We start from the raw sequence: 21,323 nt of genomic DNA, 5'->3' as shown, positions 1-21,323 counted from the left end.
TGATAGTTGAGCAAGGGTTATTGCCGTGTGATCATTTTTCTATTTTATCGTACATTGCACACATGGCATATATGTCAAAACAATAGAATTGATATCTTCTTTTATGGATAGGAAGAAGTGGCTAAAAGCCTTTTTTAGGATTATAGATTTCATTTCATTTTATTAATGATTTAGCGTCTTGTGGAATCTTTCTTTGATAAGTATAAAAATAAAAATATCTGTAAATACGAATATATCATCATTTAAATTTTACGGATATATAAAAAATATCGATAAGATATTTATTGATATTTTGAAGTCATTGTTGTAATCCTTTTATTACGAATTTTGTTCAATTTTACAAGTTTTTTGCTAAATGCGGTACTTAAAATGTAAGACAACGGACAAATATAAATACGATGAACAATAATAGTTGAGCAAGGTTTATAGTCGTGTGATCAATTTTCTATCAAACATTGTACATAGCAGAAATGAGATGACATGTATATACCAAATGGAATAACTCAAGCAGGTAAGCATTTAGGTGTGGCTGGACTTGGTGGGGTCTTGGCCGTGCTGCAGTGAAGTAATTATATGACTCCATGGAATCAGCTTGACCCCATTAGGGGTGGCTATGGTGGGACCCTGACTCCTCTTTCCTCCAGCTAAAACTCTCCACCCATTGAACTTTTCTATCCCATCTGAATTTTGAGATAAATCATGCTTTGGGCTGCTTCCAATGGATGAATTAAGATGTCGTTATCAAGCATAATGTAGGAGAGAAAGAAATTCAAACCACGAAACTTACAAGACTCCAACAAAATCACATCTAATATGAAAATTCAAACCAAAATTTCCAAAAATTGACACCGCTGCAACTTTGAAAATTACCAAATATTCCAAAATTTTGCATATGCTAATTATGTCAAGAATTGTTTCTTTTGAATAAAAATAAAGATATATCACCTATTTATGAAGTAGTATAAAGATATAGCAAAACTAACATGATTTTTTTATTATTATTATGAAATAGATAAATATTAAAAGCTTTTTAGCCTATGAGTTTTCAAAGACTAAAACTTGAATATTGTGTTAGAATGAAGGAGGAGATTTTCATATAGAAGTTTTCAAAGACTAAAATTGTAAAATCATTTTTTAATAAAAGTAAGTAGAAACCATTTTCTTGAAAATATAAATAAGTTCAAATAATTTTCTAGAAGTAAAATTGCATTGAACCATCGCTTTTTATTTTCTTGTACATAAAAATTGTAAAAGTAATTTTCTTGTTAACAAAATTGAAGGGAAATAATTTTTTTATAAATAAAATTGTAAAAAAAAAATTCTAAATAAAATTATAAGAAGTATTTTTTCTAAATAAAAATTATAAAAGCATTTTCTTTTAAATAAATTGGATTGAAATATTTTTAAAAATAAAATTGTAAATATCTCATTTTCATTCAAAAATAAATAAGATAAAAATTATTCTTTGTGATAAAATATTTGTATTCTTTGAGTATATATATATATATATATATATATATATTTTAGTCTTATTATTTAATAATAAAAAACTCTTAAATTTTATTTTTTAAAAATAAAAATAAAAATAAAAAATTATTTTAAATTATATGGAAGGATATTACATTCCAACCTATATTCGCTGAAGCTGTCCGCCTCTCCGATCTTTCTACATTGACATTGGCTCCACTGAAGCTGAGACTTCCATGGGACCTCATATTTGGAAATGTAAGCAAAGGGAACATGACAGTGGTAGGTGATGCCATGCACCCCATGACCCCTGACCTAGGCCAGGGTGGCTGTTCCGCCCTGGAGGACGCAGTTGTCTTAGGCCGCCTCATCGGAAAATCATTCATTAATAACGGGAGGCTGGTGCCAGGAGCGGTGGCTAAAGCCATAGAGGAGTACGTGAAGGAGAGGAGGTGGCGCACCGCTTGGTTGATAGTAGGGTCATATATATCAGGGTGGGCGCAGTTAGGCGGGGATGGATGGTTTATGAAAATGTTGAGAGATGTGATATTCTATAGGTTTCTTTTCAAGAGGCTTACTGGCGTTGCAAATTATGACTGTGGGAAGCTCCCTCTATTGGATGATCAAAATAAGACTCACTAGCTTCATTTCATTTATTTTCTTTGTATCATTTTTTTTAGGGTCTTTGTTTTAGCCCTTTTGCTATGAAATTTGTTCTATTGTACCAGTTCTTTGCTATAAAAGTGTAATAAAACTTATAAATACGTTGAACAATAATATTTAAGCAAGGTTTATTGCCGTGTGATCATTTTTTTTTTAATCAGAAATGAGATGACATTCTTTTAATGTCGAAGTTAATCCTAAGCAATCTGTGTGTAGTAGTAGTAGGACGGCTCAAGACCAGTAAGATGAGCTCTGGTTAGACCAATGTCCAAAAAAAATCGAAACAAAACTTATACAACATAATTAAAGCGTTTACAATACATTAAAATTTTTTATGAGGCTCAAACTTGCACCAATTATTCCAGATTTCAAAGAACAATTCATAACTCCAAGTTCATGTTAACACAACAAGCATGAAAAGATTGAATTAATTCATAAGTTGAAAATGATTTTTGAGTAAAACCAAATCTCAAAATATTTAATGAGTCTAGTATAAAGGAAAAATATCAAAAACAATTTAAACCATGAGACAAAATTGATTTGCAAAAATATTTCAGAGGTAAAAAATAGAGCAAAATTTGGACACTTGGAGATAATTTATTCAACAAGCTTAAAAAGAGATTTTTTAACAAATCAAAAATTATTTGATACATTTAAGAAATCTAAATCATTATCCATACCTCAAAAATATTTTAGGACAAGTTAAAAGTCCAAATTTACAAAAACACTTTGGGTGTAAAAAATAGGGCAACAAGTAAGCAAAAATTTGAAATCAAATAATATAGGCTTTGCCATAATATAAGTCCAAATAATTTTCTATGAATTAACTCACATTCCAACCCCCCAATGATCATGAAAAGAAGGTCATAAGGGTTGGAGAAGATCTCATTAAATGAAGATTTTCAAAATTAATCCATGTTTCCAAAATTAAGAAAATTTGAAAAGCGTTAAGTTCGAAAAATAAGTCATGTAGGCCAAAGGAATGAGTCATGGATTAACCATAGGGCATTCACTCCTTAACCCTCAAATGAGTATAAATTTGAGCTCATAAGAGACATGAAAACCCAAATTAACATTCACACATGAACAAAGGGATAAAATGCAGAAAAAAAAAAAAAAAAACACCCATAGATAAGGATGTTCCCATGTGAAATCATGCATTATGTACAAAAGAATATGGTTGATATTATTAACTATAAAAATAACCATAATCTCAAACACCGAATGACCATGAAAAGGGTTCAAATGAGCTCAAAATGGTCCTCTAAAAATCAATTTGAAAAAGCTTTTCAAAAATCACAAAAGCAAGAAGAACAACTATCACTTTCTCAAGCATGAAGGTAAGACCAAAGCCCATGGTTAAGGACCTGATCTTTGGTCATGAAAATGATCATTAAAGATGCTTGAAAATCATGCAAGGAGGGTTTGAAAATGGGTTTTATAACCAAATTTTCAAAGAAAACCCAAAAAGGCAAAAATAGGCTCCGAAGAGCCTTTTTCTATATATATATATATATATATATATATATATATATATATATATATATATATATATCTTTGGCAAATAAACAAATACTCTGTGACTCTCAAATTTATTTAATAAAAAAGAATTTCAAAAAACCATTAAAATGAAGAGGAAAAATAAAATCCCCAAAAAAGAAATCACAAAAAAAAAAAAAAAGATTTCAAATCCAAACAAACCCTCAATTAATGATTTGATCAGTAGGCTTGAAAAATGGTAAAATACCCAAAAGAGATCAAAATCAAATCAAACAAAACATAAAAAAATCACTATGCAATCAATTATTCAAAAGATCAAACAATTTCTTAAACAATCAACATGAATAAAGTGAATAAAAGAAAAGAAACCTCATATATAAAGAACAAAATAATCAACAATCAAGTGTGTGACCTCCAATATCCACGCCCAACATCCAAATTATCATAAGGATCAAAAGAAAATAAAAATGAATTGAGAATAAGGAGAAAACAAAAGCAAAATGGCTACCAAAACAACTCACAAGTATGATACTTGCCTTATAGTAATCTCCAAATTCTCTTCCAAACAAAACCTTTCTCCAAGCTTCTTCTTCTTCTCCATCTCTCTGAAAATTAGTAGAGTTTCCCCTCCAAAATGTCTAGAGAATCCCTTGAACCAAGCTTGTAAGACATTTTTCTATAAGACAAGGAATGGTGGAGATTTGGATGCTAATCACTTTTTCTTCCAAAGCTCAATTTCACTTAAAACTCTCTCAAACCAAACCTAACCCAAAGGGATTTCTAACCTAGGGTTAAAGCCCACAAGAACCAACCAAAAACACCCCTAGGAACCCCCAAAGCAGAATTACGAGGCTAAAAAAAAAAGGTCAAAATGGGACCAAAAGAGGCAAAACTCAATCAACCAATTGAGTAACTAGTTAAACAGGTTGAAACCAATTGAACAATCAGTTGAATTGTCAGCACAAGCTAAAACAAGCCAAAACGAGTTCCAGGTTGCCAAAAAGATCGAGCCCCAATGAGCTCCAATCATGTTGAAACTTTGGGAGCTCCTAGGGTACCTCTAAAGTCGCGCTAAAAATCTAAAAAAAATCTCCAAAAGGTCTTTAAATGTGGTCCAAGAGTCAATGCCAAAATCAAGTATCAAACAAACCACTACAGAGCATAAGAACAAGTAAAAGGAGGACCATACACTCGTTAAGTAAAAGAGTGAAGCGAGAGGTAATAAGTATGATGAATAACATGTACTATGAGGACAAAATGGATGGTCTACACTCAACATTGTTTATATCAAAACTCCTTACACGAAGGCATGTCAACCTCACACTCGTAGGTGAGGTAGGAAGATTTACATCACCATCTGATTTCCTTAACACTAGCTTGAGAGATTTCCAAGATACTCCAATCATGGTGTTAGCCTTAACCTGAACCTCAAACATGGTAAGTTGATCTTTGGTAGTCCCCATCGTCTCCAAGTAGGAGAGAAGAGAGAAAGACACTCAAACCTAATCAACAAACATCAAACCCGTGGCAAAGGTGTAGTATCAAACACAAAGGACTTCTCTTTGTTACTATTCCCAAGATAGATCAAGACTTAGGCTTACCCACAGACAAGCTCACATCAAACACCAAAGGAATCTTGTGATCCTTCAAAGGCCTAACCTCATCATGTATAGATCTCAAAAGAGTTACCAACCAAGCCCTTAACAACTACATCATGTATTTCCCAAGTAATTTCAATTACAATGCTTGGAGAGACCTTAGCACTAACTTAACTCTTTTAGCATCTCCATCATATTAGTACTTAACACCTAAGTGAAGCAAAAAATAACTAAGTGTGAATCAAAAGTTGAAGAAGAGTAGTGATAAGAAAAGAAACTACTTCAAAGATCAAATTCGAACAAGCCACCATCCTTAACCTAAGCTAAATCCACTAGGAACTATCAAATAGAACTTGTGGTATGATAACAAGAACCAAACTCAAAGCCAAGGTCTCCACGTTAACTTTTGATTAAGCCTCGCACCCTAATATGACTCCTTGGACTAAACTTAGGCAAGCTCAACATCTCTAGAAAACAACTTGACTAGAGATAATTCATAAAAAACAAACAACTTAACCTTTCAAGTTTACTCCTTCAAATAAAGGACCAACACAAGAAACAACCACTCAAATAATCATCATTTCTTGATACCATTCTCCTTCAAAATAACCTCCACTCTTCAAGCTCTTTATCTAAGAAAAAGTGAAGGTTAAAGGGCAATGAAGTGGACACAAACAGACTATCCCAAAGTACTACCCTCCAACCATCTAATCTTGAGGCCATCCCAAATAAAAAGGTAGTATTGTTCACCCAATATGACTAAAATACCTAATCCCTAAGGAACTAGTCACAAGTCTACTCCAAAGCTAGTAGCCTCTAAAAAGTCTCTAAATATAAACAATATAAAACCATGAAAACACCAAAAATCACCTTGCCCGTGAGTAAGATCCTCCACAAGAGAGCCTTTAGAACTAAACACCTTTCTTACTTGGCACTGAAAAGAAATATCTAACCACTCTTAGTACCTTGTGAAGAAAGCTTAACATAGTGTAAAAATACTAAAAAAGCATGTCCATGTAGCAAGCACACCGGCTATATAAGCCCAATGCAATGTAACAGAAGGAGGCATTCCATAACCCTTATAATTACTTTAAAATTGTGCAAAAACCTTCAAAGAAGTTCTCAAATAATTAGCTTTGTTCCTCCCCTTTATAAAGTCCCTCCTTGTATATACCAAATTGATTAATAAAAATTCATGAAGAATTTGAGCATCTTTAAATATTATGTTGTTTTATATTTTAATTAAACTCTAATTTTCTTCTTAGCCATCATGCTTGTTTTATATTTTCATTAATTTCCTTCATAAAATGGTTACTGCAATATGATTTTTTAATCATTTGATGAAATAAAATATTAGTGAGAGAAAATATACGTTGGCCTATCAAGTTTGCATTGCCCTGTCCTTCTATGCCGATTATAATTAATTTTTCAGGTGCATTCGAAGTCATGTGATAAGCCAAAGATAGAGGAAGTGGTTACAGATCCCACGTGATAGACTTGATTTCTATTATGACAACTATCACTACAACTGTCTTTACTTCTTGTAACAGAGTTTCTTGAACAATATATAAAAACTCTTTCACTCTGCTTTTCTTCAACAAAGAGAACAGAGTTTTGCCTTCTCAAATTCTAACTTGGTATCAGAGCTTCTCGATCAAAGGTGTGAGTATTCTCCTCTTTTTTCTCAGTTTTCCATCTCTTTCCTTAAGATCCAATCATGGCTTCCGCTTCCATTCAATCCTCTTCATCCTCTGACTCGATTGGATCTGGACAAAGCATTACAATGGCGTCTCATCCTTCTTATCAGATGCTCAATCATACTCTTCTTGTGAAACTTGATCGGACTAATTACATTCTGTGGAAATCTCAGATTGATAATGTTGTTTTTGCCAATGGATTTGAAGATTTCATAGACGGATCTTCCATCTGTCCAGATAAAGAACTCAGTTCAGGATTGATCAATCCTGCCTTTGTTGCTTGGAGAAGACAAGATCGAACGATCCTCAGCTGGCTCTACTCGTCTCTCACACCAGCGATCATGGCACAAATCATTGGTCACAACTCTTCTCACTCTGCTTGGAATGCATTGGAGAAAACCTTTTCATCTTCCTCCAGAGCCAGAATTATGCAGCTAAGGCTCGAGTTACAGTCAACCAAGAAAGGTTCTCTGTCTATGATCGATTATATCATGAAGGTTAAAGGAGCTGCAGATAGTCTAGCAGCAATTGGAGAACCTGTCTCAGAACAAGACCAGGTTATGAATCTTCTTGGCGGACTTGGATCCGACTATAATGCAGTTGTAACTGCTATTAATATTAGAGATGACAAGATCTCTATTGAAGCTGTTCATAGCATGCTTCTTGCGTTTGAACATCGCCTTGAGCAACAAAGCTCGATTGAACAATTCTCTCCTATATCAGCCAATTATGCCTCTTCATATAATAGCAGAGGTGGTGGAAGGAGGTATAATGGCGGTCGAGGACAGAATCATACCCCAAACACCAGCAACTATACCTACAGAGGTCGTGGTCGAGGGGGTCGATATGGCCAAAATGGGAGGCACAATTCCAACAGCTCTGAGAAGCCACAATGCCAGTTGTGTGGCAAGTTTGGTCATACTGTTCAAATCTGTTATCACAGATTTGATATCTCCTATCAAGGCTCTCAGAGCAGTAATACTTCTCCCTCAAATGCTGGTAATCCAAACTCTATACCTGCTATGGTTGCCTCTTCTAATAATCTTGCAGATGACACTTGGTATCTTGACTCTGGAGCCAGTCATCATCTGACTCAGAGTGTGGGCAATCTGACCAGTTCTTCACCATACACGGGCACAGATAAGGTGACAATTGGTAATGGTAAGCACCTATCCATTTCCAACACTGGTTCTCATCGTTTACTTTCTGATTCACACTCTTTTCATCTCAAAAAGGTGTTTCATGTCCCCTTTATATCAGCAAACTTGATAAGTGTTGCTAAATTCTGCTCAGACAATAATGCCTTAATTGAGTTTCGGTCTAATAGTTTCTTTGTGAAGGATCTACATACGAAGAAGGTGCTTGCTCAAGGCCAGCTTGAGAATGGACTTTACCGATTCCCAGTTTTGAACAGCAAGAAAGTAGCCTTTGTTGGTGCTACTAATTCTTCTACTTTTTACTCTCATAATTCTAGTATCTTTGATAATAAAGTGAAGTTATGGCATCACAGACTAGGCCATGCTTCTACTGACATTGTAACCCAAATTATGCAGAGTTGTAATGTCTCCTTTGAAAAGAATAACAATACTGTTTGCTCCTTTTGTCAACTTGCTAAAAGTCACAGATTACCTACTCATCTTTCACTTTCTTATGCTTCCAAACCTTTGGAACTTGTTCACACTGACCTTTGGGGACCTGCCCCAGTCAAGTCTACCTCTGGTGCTAGATATTTCATCTTGTTTCTAGATGACTAGTCACGGTACACCTGGTTCTATCCTCTTCAAACAAAAGACCAAGCCCTTCTTGTTTTTAAGAAGTTCAAACTCCAAGTAGAAAATCAATTTGATGCTAAAATCAAATGCCTACAGTCTGATAATGGTGGTGAGTTCAGATCCTTCAAGACGTTTCTTCAGCAAACAGGCATTTTTCATCAGTTTTCTTGCCCGTATAACTCAGCTCAGAATGGGAGAGTTGAACGAAAGCATAGGCATGTTGTTGAAACCGGGTTGGCCTTGTTGGCTCATGCCTCCTTACCAATGGAATTCTAGCAATATGCTTTCCAGACAGCTACATTTCTCATCAATAGAATGCCAAGTAAGGTACTCCAAAATAACTCCCCTTATTTCACACTTTTTCAAAAGGTTCCGGATTACAAGTCCCTTAGAGTATTTGGCTGCTTGTGTTACCCATTCATTCGTCCTTACAACAGTCACAAACTTCAATATCGTTCTGTTCAAAGTCTATTTCTTGGTTATAGTCTTCATAACAAAGGGTTTTTGTGTCTTGACTTTCTGACTGGACGAGTTTACATCACTCCTCATGTTGTTTTTTATGAGGGACAATTTCCTCTAGCTAAACCTCACCCTCTCTCCCCAACCAAAGACACTTCAACAGATACTTTAACTCCAGCCATTATAACTTCCTTTCCTTCTCCAACCTTCTGTTCTAATGGCAGCCACACATCTTCACTTTCTTCCTCTCCTTCCACGAGTGAAGCTTTTGATTCTGTGAGTAGTCCTACTGTTACTCCTGCCTCTAGTACCTTACCCGAAGCTATACATGAGGATCCACCTCCTTCTCCTTCCCCTGCTCCACGCATGACAACAAGGCTAATGCGAGGTATAACCAAGAAGAAGACCATTTTTGATCTCTCTGCTGTAAAGATCTCAGAACCGTATACACTCAAACAAGCTCTCAAGGATCCAAATTGGATTCAAGCTATGGATTTAGAAATTGTTGCTCTTCATCGGAATCAAACTTGGGATCTTGTTGAACAGCCTTCTGAAGTTAATCTAATAGGCTGTAAGTGGGTATACAAGTTGAAACACAAGCCAGATGTGAGCATAGAGAGATATAAAGCCCGACTTGTGGCTAAGGGGTATAACCAAACTCATGGTCTTGATTATTTTGAGACCTTTAGTCCGGTGGTTAAGGTTGCAACCATTCGAATCATACTAACTGTGGCTCTCAGTTTTCAATGGGAAATTAGGCAACTTGATGTTCACAATGCTTTTCTCAATGGTGAGTTAGAAGAGCACGTCTACATGTCTCAACCTCCTGGCTACTTGGATACTAAATTCCCAACCAAAGTGTGTCGATTGAAGAAGACTCTATATGGTTTGAAACAAGCACCACGAGCTTGGTTTCAACGACTCAGTTCTGCCCTTATACAGTGGGGATTCAGCAACTCTAGAACTGATAGTTCTATGTTTCTACACTTTAGTGAGTCTACTACTTTGGTTGTTCTTGTCTATGTTGATGATATAATCATCACTAGCTGCTCCTCAACACAGATTTCCTCACTCATTGCTAAGCTTGATTCTATTTTTGCTTTGAGAGATTTGGGACAGCTATCATACTTCCTCGGTATAGAAGTCTCTTACCATGAAGGCTCTATGAATTTAAGCCAAACCAAATACGTTTCTGATCTGCTTCATCGAACTGAAATGTTTGATACCAAACTAGCAAAAACACCCAGAACTGTTGGGAAGAATTTGTCCAAGTTTGATGGTGATCCTCTGGACGACGTCACTCAATATCGAAGTGTGGTAGGGGCACTTCAGTATCTAACAATAACAAGGCCTGATATAGCTTTTGCAGTTAATAAGGCATGTCAATTCATGCAACAGCCTACCTCAGCTCATTGGCTTTCAGTCAAAAGAATCCTTCGTTATCTTAAAGGAACAATGCAAGATGGGTTATTGCTGAGTCCTTCAACCAATTTGACAATCGAAGGCTTCTCAGATGCAGATTGGGGTGCTCAACCTGATGATAGGCGAAGTTCCAGTGGCTATTTGGTGTATCTGGGAGGTAACTTAGTCTCTTGGTCCTTTACCAAACAAAAAGTGGTGTCTCGCAGCAGTGCCGAGTCTGAATATCGTGCCCTTGCCTTAGCTACTGCAGAAATTATATGGATGCAAGCCTTGTTGCAAGAATTATGTGTTCCTATACCTGCAATTCCTCTGCTCTGGTATGATAATATCAGTGCTTATCATATGGCAAAGAACCCTGTGTTTCATGCTAGAACGAAGCACATTGAAATAGATCTTCACTTCATCCGAGATCAAGTCATACGAGGCAAGATACAACTGCATTTTGTACCTACTGAAGATCAGCCAGCTGATCTTTTGACTAAGCATCTTACAAGTTCTCGGTTCTTGTCTCTTAAGTCACAGCTTTGCATAGCTCCAAGACCCTTTCACTTGAGGGGGGATGATAAGCCAAAGATAGAGGAAGTGGTTACAGATCCCACGTGATAGACTTGATTTCTGTTATGACAGCTATCACTACAACTGTCTTTACTTCTTGTAACAGAGTTTCTTGAACAATATATAAAAACTCTCTCACTCTGCTTTTCTTCAACAAAGAGAACAGAGTTTTGCCTTCTCAAATTCTAACTTCATGCATAATATAATATTAGAAAACTATTCTATTGTTATGGTTTCTATATGCTTAAAAAAATAAAAATATATAGTACATGTATTAACATATAAAAGCTTCTTGAATAGATTTGTGAAGGCTTCATATATTTTTCCAAAGGTGTCCTGAGATACAAAAGACCCAATAATCCATGTCTCGAGCATTCAAGGGTATCTCCTTTTTAAGAGGACCAATGAAATCATCCAATCTAGTAGTTCAACTACACAATCGGTAACTTGGCTGGAAATTAAGAAGTTCAAACGTCGGTTAGAAAAACTAAGAAACTATAAATGTGAGAAGAAGAGAAAGCCTGCTCATTAAAAAGCTATAAATGTGGGAAGAATATATATTTATTATTATTATTATTATTATTCTTTTTTACTATGTTTTAATGTTAAAATATTTTAATATAATTATGATCAATTAACTAAAATATTTTAACATAGAAATATATCCACTTATATATTTGGAATATTTATGTTCCGTTTACTTTAGATCTTTATTTATGTAATTTTATTCTTTTCTTTTTTTTTTCATTTTTTCAACTTTTTAGAAAATTGTTGACTTTTCTTAAGAAAATTTAAAAAGTAAAATTGAGCACTTCACTTTTTTCATTTTTTTTAAAACTCAATTTTAAAAAAAATAAAAATAGAAAATCCACCATTAAAACATGTTTGGGGCCTCATTTTCATTTTCTTGAAAAATGAAAATATAAAACAATCTTAACAATTTATCTTTATAATTAACCAAATTTACTAATAAGAAAGGTATGAATTTTATTCTAGCATAAATTTAGTTGGATTTGATTTGATTTTTGATTTTTAATTTTTTTAAAGACTTGATTTTTATGATATCGGGAATTTCCTTCAGCTCATTGTTGATAGGTTGATTTCACGTAACCAAAATTTCTTATGTTTAATTTATGATATTAAACTAAAATAATTGACATAAAAATTGAAGTGCGCTAAGTATATAATTATAAAAAATTATTTTAATTATTTTAATATCTTAAAAATAAAATATTTTAAGTATTAAAAGTATTAAAAACATTTTTGAACAAACTCGTACCGCTGTTGAACATATCTTATTTGGTGGGAGAAGTAGACACGAAACTTTCCATATTCCCTCTTCGGTTCCATGTTTAGATATGCACCCAAAATTAAAGTACTAGGGATGACATCATAAAGTGCAACCCCTTTTAGCTTTAACCCAGATTTGGCTTTGATTTCTGTGCAATTTTGGAAGCACACTAAAATCATACAGTCGGTTTTCTCTCTTGGCTTTTACTATTTATAAACCACACCTCCCATGTGAAATCCCATATCCTAAACATAACCCCCGTTCTTCACTCTAGTGTGTAGAGAATAGAGAGAGCATGGCCAAATCCCCACAAGAAGAACACCCACAGAAGGCCTTTGGCTGGGCTGCAAGAGATCCTTCTGGGATCCTCTCTCCCTTTCATTTCTCCAGAAGGCACTTTCCTTTTCTATTTTGCTGTGTTATTTTTTTTGCATATTGCAATTTATTTCTATGTTTAATTAGAAAATATTACAGAATCTCATAGTTAATAATACGGCCTCTTTTTTTTTTTTTTTTGTTTCCTTGTATCTTTTTTCTTTTCATGTTTAGTATTTATTTCTCCATAGATATTTTGCTTCATCAAAGATTGTATCATAGGAATTTGGTTAATTAGAGATCTAACATTTTCTTTCTTTTTCTATTCATTCTATTTTCTCCTCTAACTTCAAATTTAGGAAAACCAACAAGAAAGAATAAGATAGAGGAAGTCACCACTTCTTTCTTTTGATTACTTTAAAATTGGGAAATAAAATAAATGATTCTTTGAAGTGAAAAATAAAATAAGAGTCTGTTTGATAATAATTTTAAGAAATATATCTAAATTTTTTAATATTTAAAAATATTATCATTCAAGTATTAAAAATTTTAGAAATATTTTTAAAAATTAATACCAAACACTCTAATAATAAAAAAAGATAAAAACACGTTTATAATTTGACATGTGGAATTTTATTATTACTAAAATAAAAAAGTGATTCTAGAGTACCCCTTACATAATTAAATACCTTTATTTTTATACATGAAAAATATACAAACTCACTTTTTTTATTTTTAGACTTTCTAATAATGTGTTTGATAGTGATTATAAAAAGTATTTCTAAACATTTTAATATTTGAAAATTTGTATCTTTCAAATATTGAAAATATTATAAACACTTTAAATTATTACTATCAAACACGCTCTAACCTTTGTTATGCTATTTTGATAAGTTGATTGGCTTTTTGTTTAATTTTGTGTGGTTAATTTAAGTTTTTATTATCTTGTTATGGTAAAATGATTGTTTTAAGCATATAAGCAAACTCAATCCAAACATTTTAGTTGTTATTATTACATGTTGGAGTTTCTATTATTGCTATTAATTACCATTTCCTGATTGGTATATTTCTTAAATCCTTGGCAGAGAAAATAGTCCTGATGATGTCACAGTAAGAGTCCTTTTCTGTGGAGTTTGCCATACGGACTTGCATTCTATTAAGAACGACTGGGGTTTCACTAGGTACCCCATTATTCCCGGGTATGCTGCTTGTATTCTCTCTTCACTTCGAAGTTTGTGGATTTACATTCTTTTATTTTTTCCTCTGTGATTACTGATTAATATTGCATATATGAAGAAAGCATACTCTAGAAAAGAAAACAGCAGTTTAAGTGTTGTCATGCAGGCATGAATTCACGGGTATAGTGACCAAACTGGGGAAGAATGTGAAGAAATTCAAATTGGGTGACAAAGTTGGGGTGGGGGTGATGGTTGGGTCCTGCAGGTCGTGTGAGAGTTGCAAGCAGGGCTTGGAGAATTACTGCCCCAAAATGATGTTCGCTTACAACTCCATATATCATGATGGCACCAAGAACTATGGTGGTTACTCTAATATGGTGGTAATTGATCAGCACTTTGTTCTTCGCTTCCCTGATAACCTGCCCTTGGCTGCCGGTGCGCCCCTACTCTGTGCTGGGATCACAGTCTACAGCCCAATGAAATACTATGGAATGACTCAGGCGGGCAAGCATCTGGGTGTGTCTGGGCTTGGAGGCCTCGGCCATGTTGCGGTGAAGATAGGCAAGGCATTCGGGCTCAAAGTTACTGTTATCAGTGCCTCGCCAAATAAGAAGGATGACGCCATCAAAAGGCTCGGCGCCGATGCCTTCCTTCTCTCCACTGACCCTGCAAAAATGAAGGTATGACTTATGAGTACTCCATGGAATTAGCTTGACAAAATACTTTCCCTGGATGAGAGTTCTAAGAAAACTTGAATTGGATTGGACCGTGCAGGCAGCTTTAGGTACCATGGACTACATCATCGACACGGTGGCTGCAGTCCATCCCCTGGGTCCTCTTCTTGGGCTGCTCAAGGTGAATGGAAAGCTGATCACTCTGGGCTTGCCCGAAAAGCCCCTGGAGCTGCCTATCTTCCCTCTGGTCTTGGGTGAGCTATACTTGTATAATTAAACACATGCGACACTCCATCGATGGACCATAAGGATGCGTTCTTATGTACCCCGTTTTCCATTATGATGCTTGATTTTAGGGCGGAAGCTTGTTGGGGGAAGTAATGTAGGAAGCACGAAAGAGACACAGGAAATGCTGGAGTTCTGTGCCAAGCACAACATTACTGCAGATATCGAGATGATAAGGATGGATTACATAAACACTGCCATGGAGCGACTTGCCAAATCTGATGTCAGGTATAGGTTTGTGATCGATGTGGCGGGGTCCTTGTCAGAGTAGACGAGGCATGGGAGTTTGTATAGCTGCTGTTGCACGCCTCCCCTTGTTTTGAGGCATGGTGTAAAATAAATAAGTTGGAAATGTTATGGTTTCAGTATAATAAGCAAAACATCCATTGCATCTAACTCACCTCTCCCCCAATGATCATGACCCTACTTGACAATGTTTTTGAAAACATTTTTAAGAACAATTTTGATTTTCGGAAACAAAAGTTTAATTATCTATAAGGGTAGATTATTTTTATAAGTTTAATTATCACCTCAAAGTTTAAATGGTTAGATAATCTTTTGTAAGTCTCCAAAAGGGTAGGCGTACGTGTAGATGAATGTATTTTTATACATTTCGCCTACTTTTCAGTTTGGTTTTTAAAAAATATATTAACGAGCACAAGAAAATTATTTGATTAAGGAGACTTTACTTCTTAGGGAGATGCCTTTATGAAAAGCCCGCCACAGATTCCCAGTCAGAGATGTCTTTTTCCCCCAATTACTAACCAATAATCCACAGCAAATAAATTTCTATAGCCAAACCCCAGACTGAACCCACAAATCTAACATTTTAGGTGCTCTAGATTTTCCATTTTCCATTTTCCATTGTTACTTGTTTGGGAGGGTTGTTGAGAGAAAAATGGCCAGGCCCCCAGAGGAAGTGCACCCACAAAAGGCATTTGGTTGGGCTGCCAGAAATGCTCAGGGATCCTCTCCCCCTTTCATTTCTCTAGAAGGTGCTTTCTTTTCCCTTTTATAAAGGTTATTTTCCTAATGGAGGAAGATGAGAATGAATAAATTTGTATTAATTAGGCCAAACCTTGGTAACAATTGCAAGCTTAGTCTAACCAATCTTGAGGTTTATGCTAAACTATCTCAATAATTATTACTTAATTTTATTCTAGTTAAGAGCAAATGCTGCTGAGGATGTTACCATCAATATCCTCTACAGTAGAGTCTGCCACTCTGACTTGCATTTTGTTAAGATGGACTACATCAACACAGTCATGGAGCGCCTTGCTAAATCTGATGTGAAGTTCCGGTTTGTGCTCGATGTGGGAAACTCCTTATCATCCTGTAAGTAGTAACCAAGTCATGGTCCCTCAGTGAGATGCCATTGGCTCCTTTGTTTTGAGGCCTATATACAGTAAATAAGCTTGAAATGCTTGATTTGAGTACATGCATGAAATGGGATTAATGGACATAGAGGGAAAATATGTGGTGTTTCCGTGTCCACTCAAACCAACTTCGCCTAAAAACTACAGTTTTGTCCATACCATAAACCCCTTTATTTGGTGTTCTGTTGCTGTCCAAAGATCATCCCTGTTGATCCATGAGGCCCACGGTGTTCTGTTCACACCCTAACTCCTACTTTTTCAGCTTCACAAGAACTCCACTTTCTTGTGTGCAGGTGTACCAGTATCCACATTACATGACAGCATTAATGGAAATGAACTCGAGGGTAAAATAGTAGCTAGGGTTGATGATGATGCCAACAAAGCCGCTGTAGAATGCAACTAACCAGATTTAAAGGTTCAACCTACCCATGCATCTACTGCAATCAAAGCTTACCAAGGCATCAGAAGATACCTTACCAAAAATAAGTTACCAGTAGGACAGAAACTACCCAACTTTGTCTTAATTGCGATATATCAAACCCTTTGATTTTCCATGTTTCCGTTTAAAATGCATAAAATTTGAATTATTTTTAGAGATTTTTTTCATGTGTATATGGAAAGTTTTTTTTTTTTTTTTTTTTCCTTTTAAAAGTCCTATATATCATATGAAATTTCAATTAAAAAGATAATTTTTTATTTTCAAATAACAGATGAGGAATTAAGATAGGATTTAAGTGTGTCCTCTGATTTATAGGATTATGATGTGATGTCCTTGAAAAGAAAGGGATAAATCAACATAAAGCGTTTGGGTGGGTAGAGGCATAAAGAGGGAGAAAAAGGGAAGGCAATTTGGGCAGCCAAATAAAGGGACCACCATGCCTTTGTCTACCATGATGTGAAAGCCATTCAAAGAAAAGCGTTTGGGTGGATTGAGGAATAAAGAGGGAGAAAAAGGGAAGGCAATTTGGGATGTAAAAGCCATTACTTCATTCCTAGTGTTGCCTATCATTACCATTTTGACATAGCATTCTTCTAGTTGCCAAACACATTTCTTTTTCTTGATGATACGGACCTCGTTGCCACAAAATCATATATCTTGATGATATTATTTTATTTTTTGTCTAATTTTTTGGCATTAATAGAGCCTTAAATTCTACCAACAGCCATATCCTCTTTATCAAATAAGCCTGGGATTTTTGTGACTTAATGGAATCCAGAATAAATGCCATAAATAAAGAGTTCCTCTTTCATGCAGCTTTCCATCATCATAAATTTAAGAGGCTTGGTCTACACAAACCAGCACCATATTCTAGGTTTTTGATACCAAAACCCAGAGAAAATGGTGAAATCCCCAGAAGAAGAACACCCACAGAAGGCTTTTGGCTGGGCTGCGAGAGATCCCTCTGGGACTCTCTCTCCATTCCATTTCTCAAGAAGGTGCTTTTCCTTTCATTTTTGTTATGGGTTCTTTTTCTTTGTATGCTTAACTTTTTGAATTCATCATCAAAGAATATAAAATTGATGTTATCTGTTTTTAATTTTGAAGAATTGGTTCAGTTAATATTTGTTGAGATATTATTTGTATTGTTGGCAGAGAAAATGGTGATGAGGATGTCACAGTCAAGATCCTCTATTGTGGGGTTTGCCATTCCGACTTGCATTCTGTTAAGAATGAATGGGGGATCACTAGATACCCTATTGTTCCAGGGTATGATGCTCTTCTTCCACCATTTTCTAATGTTAATTTCAAGATTCATTTTGTTGTTGCTATTATTATTATTATTTGTTTGTGTTAACTGATGTTATGATTCAAGAAAGCAGCATATGTTTATTTTATAATGACCTTTGGGCTCTGTGTGGATCTTGGGAAGGAAGGAAAGGAAAAAAAAAAAAAGGACGATATATATATAAATATATATTGGTTGGAAATAAGATGAAATTAGGAGAAAATGTAGCTTTCAGAGCTCTCTGTTTTCCATGTTAAAAAGAAAGCGGGGAAAGTTGGGAAAGGGTGGAGGAAAATTTTATTCCTTCCCCTTTGCTTGCATTTCCTTTGGGCCGCTTTCCTTATCCTTCAGAACCAAACACAGCCCAACTTTGTTGGAAAATAAGGGTGTGAGACTACATGGTTGAGGTAGCTCAAAATGTGAATTCAAGGTATCGTACACTGAGGAGGGGATAAGTGTGTGTGAGTTGAGGCGAGCCTCTAGGTAAATAAGCCTTTATAGCTTCATCTTTCTGTTCTTTTGTTTTTTCTATATGGGCGGTGTATTCACGGCAAATGGATCTGCATGTGTGCATAAAAGTATAAGCTTTCAAAGTTGCATGAGGTTTTCAATGTGGTTTCACCTTGATTTTGGTTTTGATAAAAATATATAGAAAATAGCGGAAAATTCAATTGGAGTAAGAGATTTTTGTATGGAAAAAGAGAAAGTTACTAAAAATAAGACGAACCAACCTTAGGCATATTAAAGGAACTTATATTGGTAATACTTTTGAATGTTCTCGTGCAGGCATGAAATTGTTGGCATTGTGATCCAACTTGGAAATAATGTGAAGAAATTCAAAAGGGGTGACCGAGTTGGGGTTGGTGTCTTAGTGGGCTCTTGCAAGACATGCGAGACTTGCCAACAAGACTTGGAGAATTACTGCCCCAGTATGATATTTACTTATAACTCCACTTCTCAAGATGGGACGAGGACTTATGGTGGTTATTCCGATATAGTGGTTGTTGACCAGCGGTATGTGCTCCGCATTCCTGATAACATGCCCTTAGATGCAGGGGCACCACTACTTTGTGCTGGAATAACAGTGTATAGCCCAATGAAATACTATGGAATGACCGAGCCAGGCAAACATTTGGGAGTGGCAGGACTTGGTGGGCTTGGTCATGTTGCCGTGAAATTGGGCAAGGCATTTGGACTTAAGGTTACTGTTATTAGTACCTCGCCTAACAAGGAGGATGAAGCGATTAACAAACTTGGGGCTGATTGTTTCCTTCTTTCCACCAACCCTGAAAAAGTGCAGGTATGGCAGAGGTTTGCTTTTAAAAATTCAGTAGAATTGTAATAGAGATCTAAGCAAATATTAGTCTGATGGTACCTACCTTACATTGGGAACTTTTACTCAGCACGCGGTGCATCATATCTTGATTTAGTTGGATTATATTAGGTTGTTTTTTGTTAGACTTGTTCCATTGGCAGCCCTAATGGGAGGCCAACTTTATTTATTTCAGTCATAACTGAAGATACAGGGGAAATCTATTTTCAACCAAGCTCATTCATCCCAAATTAAGACGTAGAATTATCTGCATGTGGTTTCCATTGTGGTGATTTATCATTTGACAAAAATCAGCACCTAAAAGTTAAATTTGACTGCTAATTAAATATGGATTCAAACAACAGTTGTTTTTTACTTCTATTGTCCAGGCGGCTCTGGGTACTATGGACTACATCATCGATACAGTCTCTGCAATTCATTCCCTGGGTCCTCTCCTTGCCATGCTGAAGCTGAATGGAAAATTGATCACTGTGGGCTTGCCTGATAAACCCCTGGAACTGCCTATCTTCCCATTAGTTATGGGTAAGCTACATAAGTGAAAACACCCTCCACTTTAGAGAACTTTACCCAGAACTTTTTCCAGTCATGCTTATTAATGTCTTTTGACATGTTCCATTTCACTGCAACACTCACAGGGCGGAAGCTCATTGGGGGAAGTGACATAGGAGGGATTAAAGAGACACAGGAAATGCTAGACTTTTGTGCAAAACACAATATTACTGCAGACATTGAGCTGATCCAGATGGACTACATTAACACAGCCATGAAGCGGCTTTCCAAATCTGATGTCAAGTACCGGTTTGTGATAGATGTCGCAAACTCCTTGTCCCAGTAGGCAAGTTGTGGTCCCCTAGCTGCTCTTGCCTCACTTGATTTGAGGCCCAGATATGAGCAAGATGTTTGAAATGTTTGATTTTAGTGCATATAATGGAAGTGGTTAGGGAGGAAAAACATAGAAAATTCTGGTGATTTGGAATTATGTGGCTGTTGCTTTATCTGGTTGAAATAACAATAAAGCCTATCTCAGTTGTCTCTCTGTTATGCAGCTTCATAGTCACCGACTCCTGCAATCAGAATTCATGTCTGCATTTATTTGGATTTGTTTACTTACCATTTCCTATTGCAGCCCTGATAGACCGAGTTTAGAACCTGTGACCTGACACCTTCCAAATTGTGTTACCAGAAAGCATAACAAAAAAAACTCAATCGGTCCATCATTACAAAATTGAACAGGTAGTGGTGTTCATTGCTGTTCACAGTTCCATTACCCAGAACTCTGAAAATTGTTATGTTTTCTTATGTTCCTGGTAGTGCGGGGAAGAATATAATAGTTACCACCCACAAACCTCATAATGCACAGTATGTATCCTTAAGAATATGACACATGTGATGGCATTCTGTAGCTGTCGTCAGTTCCTTGGGCTGGAATCCTGAAGATTGCTCTCTCATTATGTCTCCCACAGCCCAATGATACACCATATGCAACCTTATGAATCATGTAATATGTAAATGCATAGGGATTTTAGTCCACTCTCACTTGAATTAATGACTGGATAATCTCTCATACAGAGAAAACGTAATATGGTTATCAGATTAGAAAATTGTGTCAGGTATTACCATGAATTTTAAAAATAGTCTCAAAACATTCTATAGTAGTATTCTAACAATGATTCATTTCGAAAGATAACTATTGTTAGTTATTTCTTGTTACTTCTATTGTTACAGCCAGTGGTATCCTCTCTTTTGTTTCCTTTTACCATCATGAATGCTTTACTGTCATCTTATCACTGTAGCGAACGTGATTAAGTCCTGGTCCCCATTTTGAGGTAGGGATACTAAACAAAATTAGAAATGTATATGCAGTGGAAGTTGATGAGAGACAAAACATAAAAAATCTGTTGATATCAATGTACAAATTTATGTCGGTGTTTCTTTTTGCAGCTTAATACATGTGACATTTCTCCCTTGTCGTTTTCAATGAAATTGCATCTATATCACTTGAATCACCCAC

The 21,323-nt window shown here is 35.7% G+C and overlaps 2 protein-coding genes across 2 annotated transcripts; both read left to right on the top strand.

Moving 5' to 3' along the window:
- Window positions 1-14,024: 14,024 nt before the first annotated feature.
- Window positions 14,025-15,212, top strand: LOC117911986 (probable cinnamyl alcohol dehydrogenase 9). Its single transcript, XM_034826386.1, has 3 exons — window positions 14,025-14,597; window positions 14,692-14,845; window positions 14,948-15,212. The coding sequence occupies exons 1-3, from the start codon at window positions 14,166-14,168 to the stop codon at window positions 15,145-15,147; spliced, it is 786 nt and encodes a 261-aa protein (XP_034682277.1). The 5' UTR covers window positions 14,025-14,165; the 3' UTR covers window positions 15,148-15,212.
- A 2,275-nt stretch (window positions 15,213-17,487) lies between these two features.
- On the top strand, window positions 17,488-20,357 carry LOC117911985 (probable mannitol dehydrogenase). The gene is made up of 5 exons (XM_034826385.1): window positions 17,488-17,689; window positions 17,847-17,960; window positions 18,766-19,279; window positions 19,681-19,834; window positions 19,948-20,357. The coding sequence occupies exons 1-5, from the start codon at window positions 17,592-17,594 to the stop codon at window positions 20,145-20,147; spliced, it is 1,080 nt and encodes a 359-aa protein (XP_034682276.1). The 5' UTR covers window positions 17,488-17,591; the 3' UTR covers window positions 20,148-20,357.
- The last annotated feature ends 966 nt before the right edge of the window (window positions 20,358-21,323 follow it).

Source organism: Vitis riparia, chromosome 4 (genome assembly GCF_004353265.1).
Source record: "Vitis riparia cultivar Riparia Gloire de Montpellier isolate 1030 chromosome 4, EGFV_Vit.rip_1.0, whole genome shotgun sequence".
NCBI lineage: Eukaryota > Viridiplantae > Streptophyta > Magnoliopsida > Vitales > Vitaceae > Vitis > Vitis riparia.
Note: the sequence above shows the minus strand (reverse complement) of the source record. Positions and strands in the feature narration are given on the sequence as shown.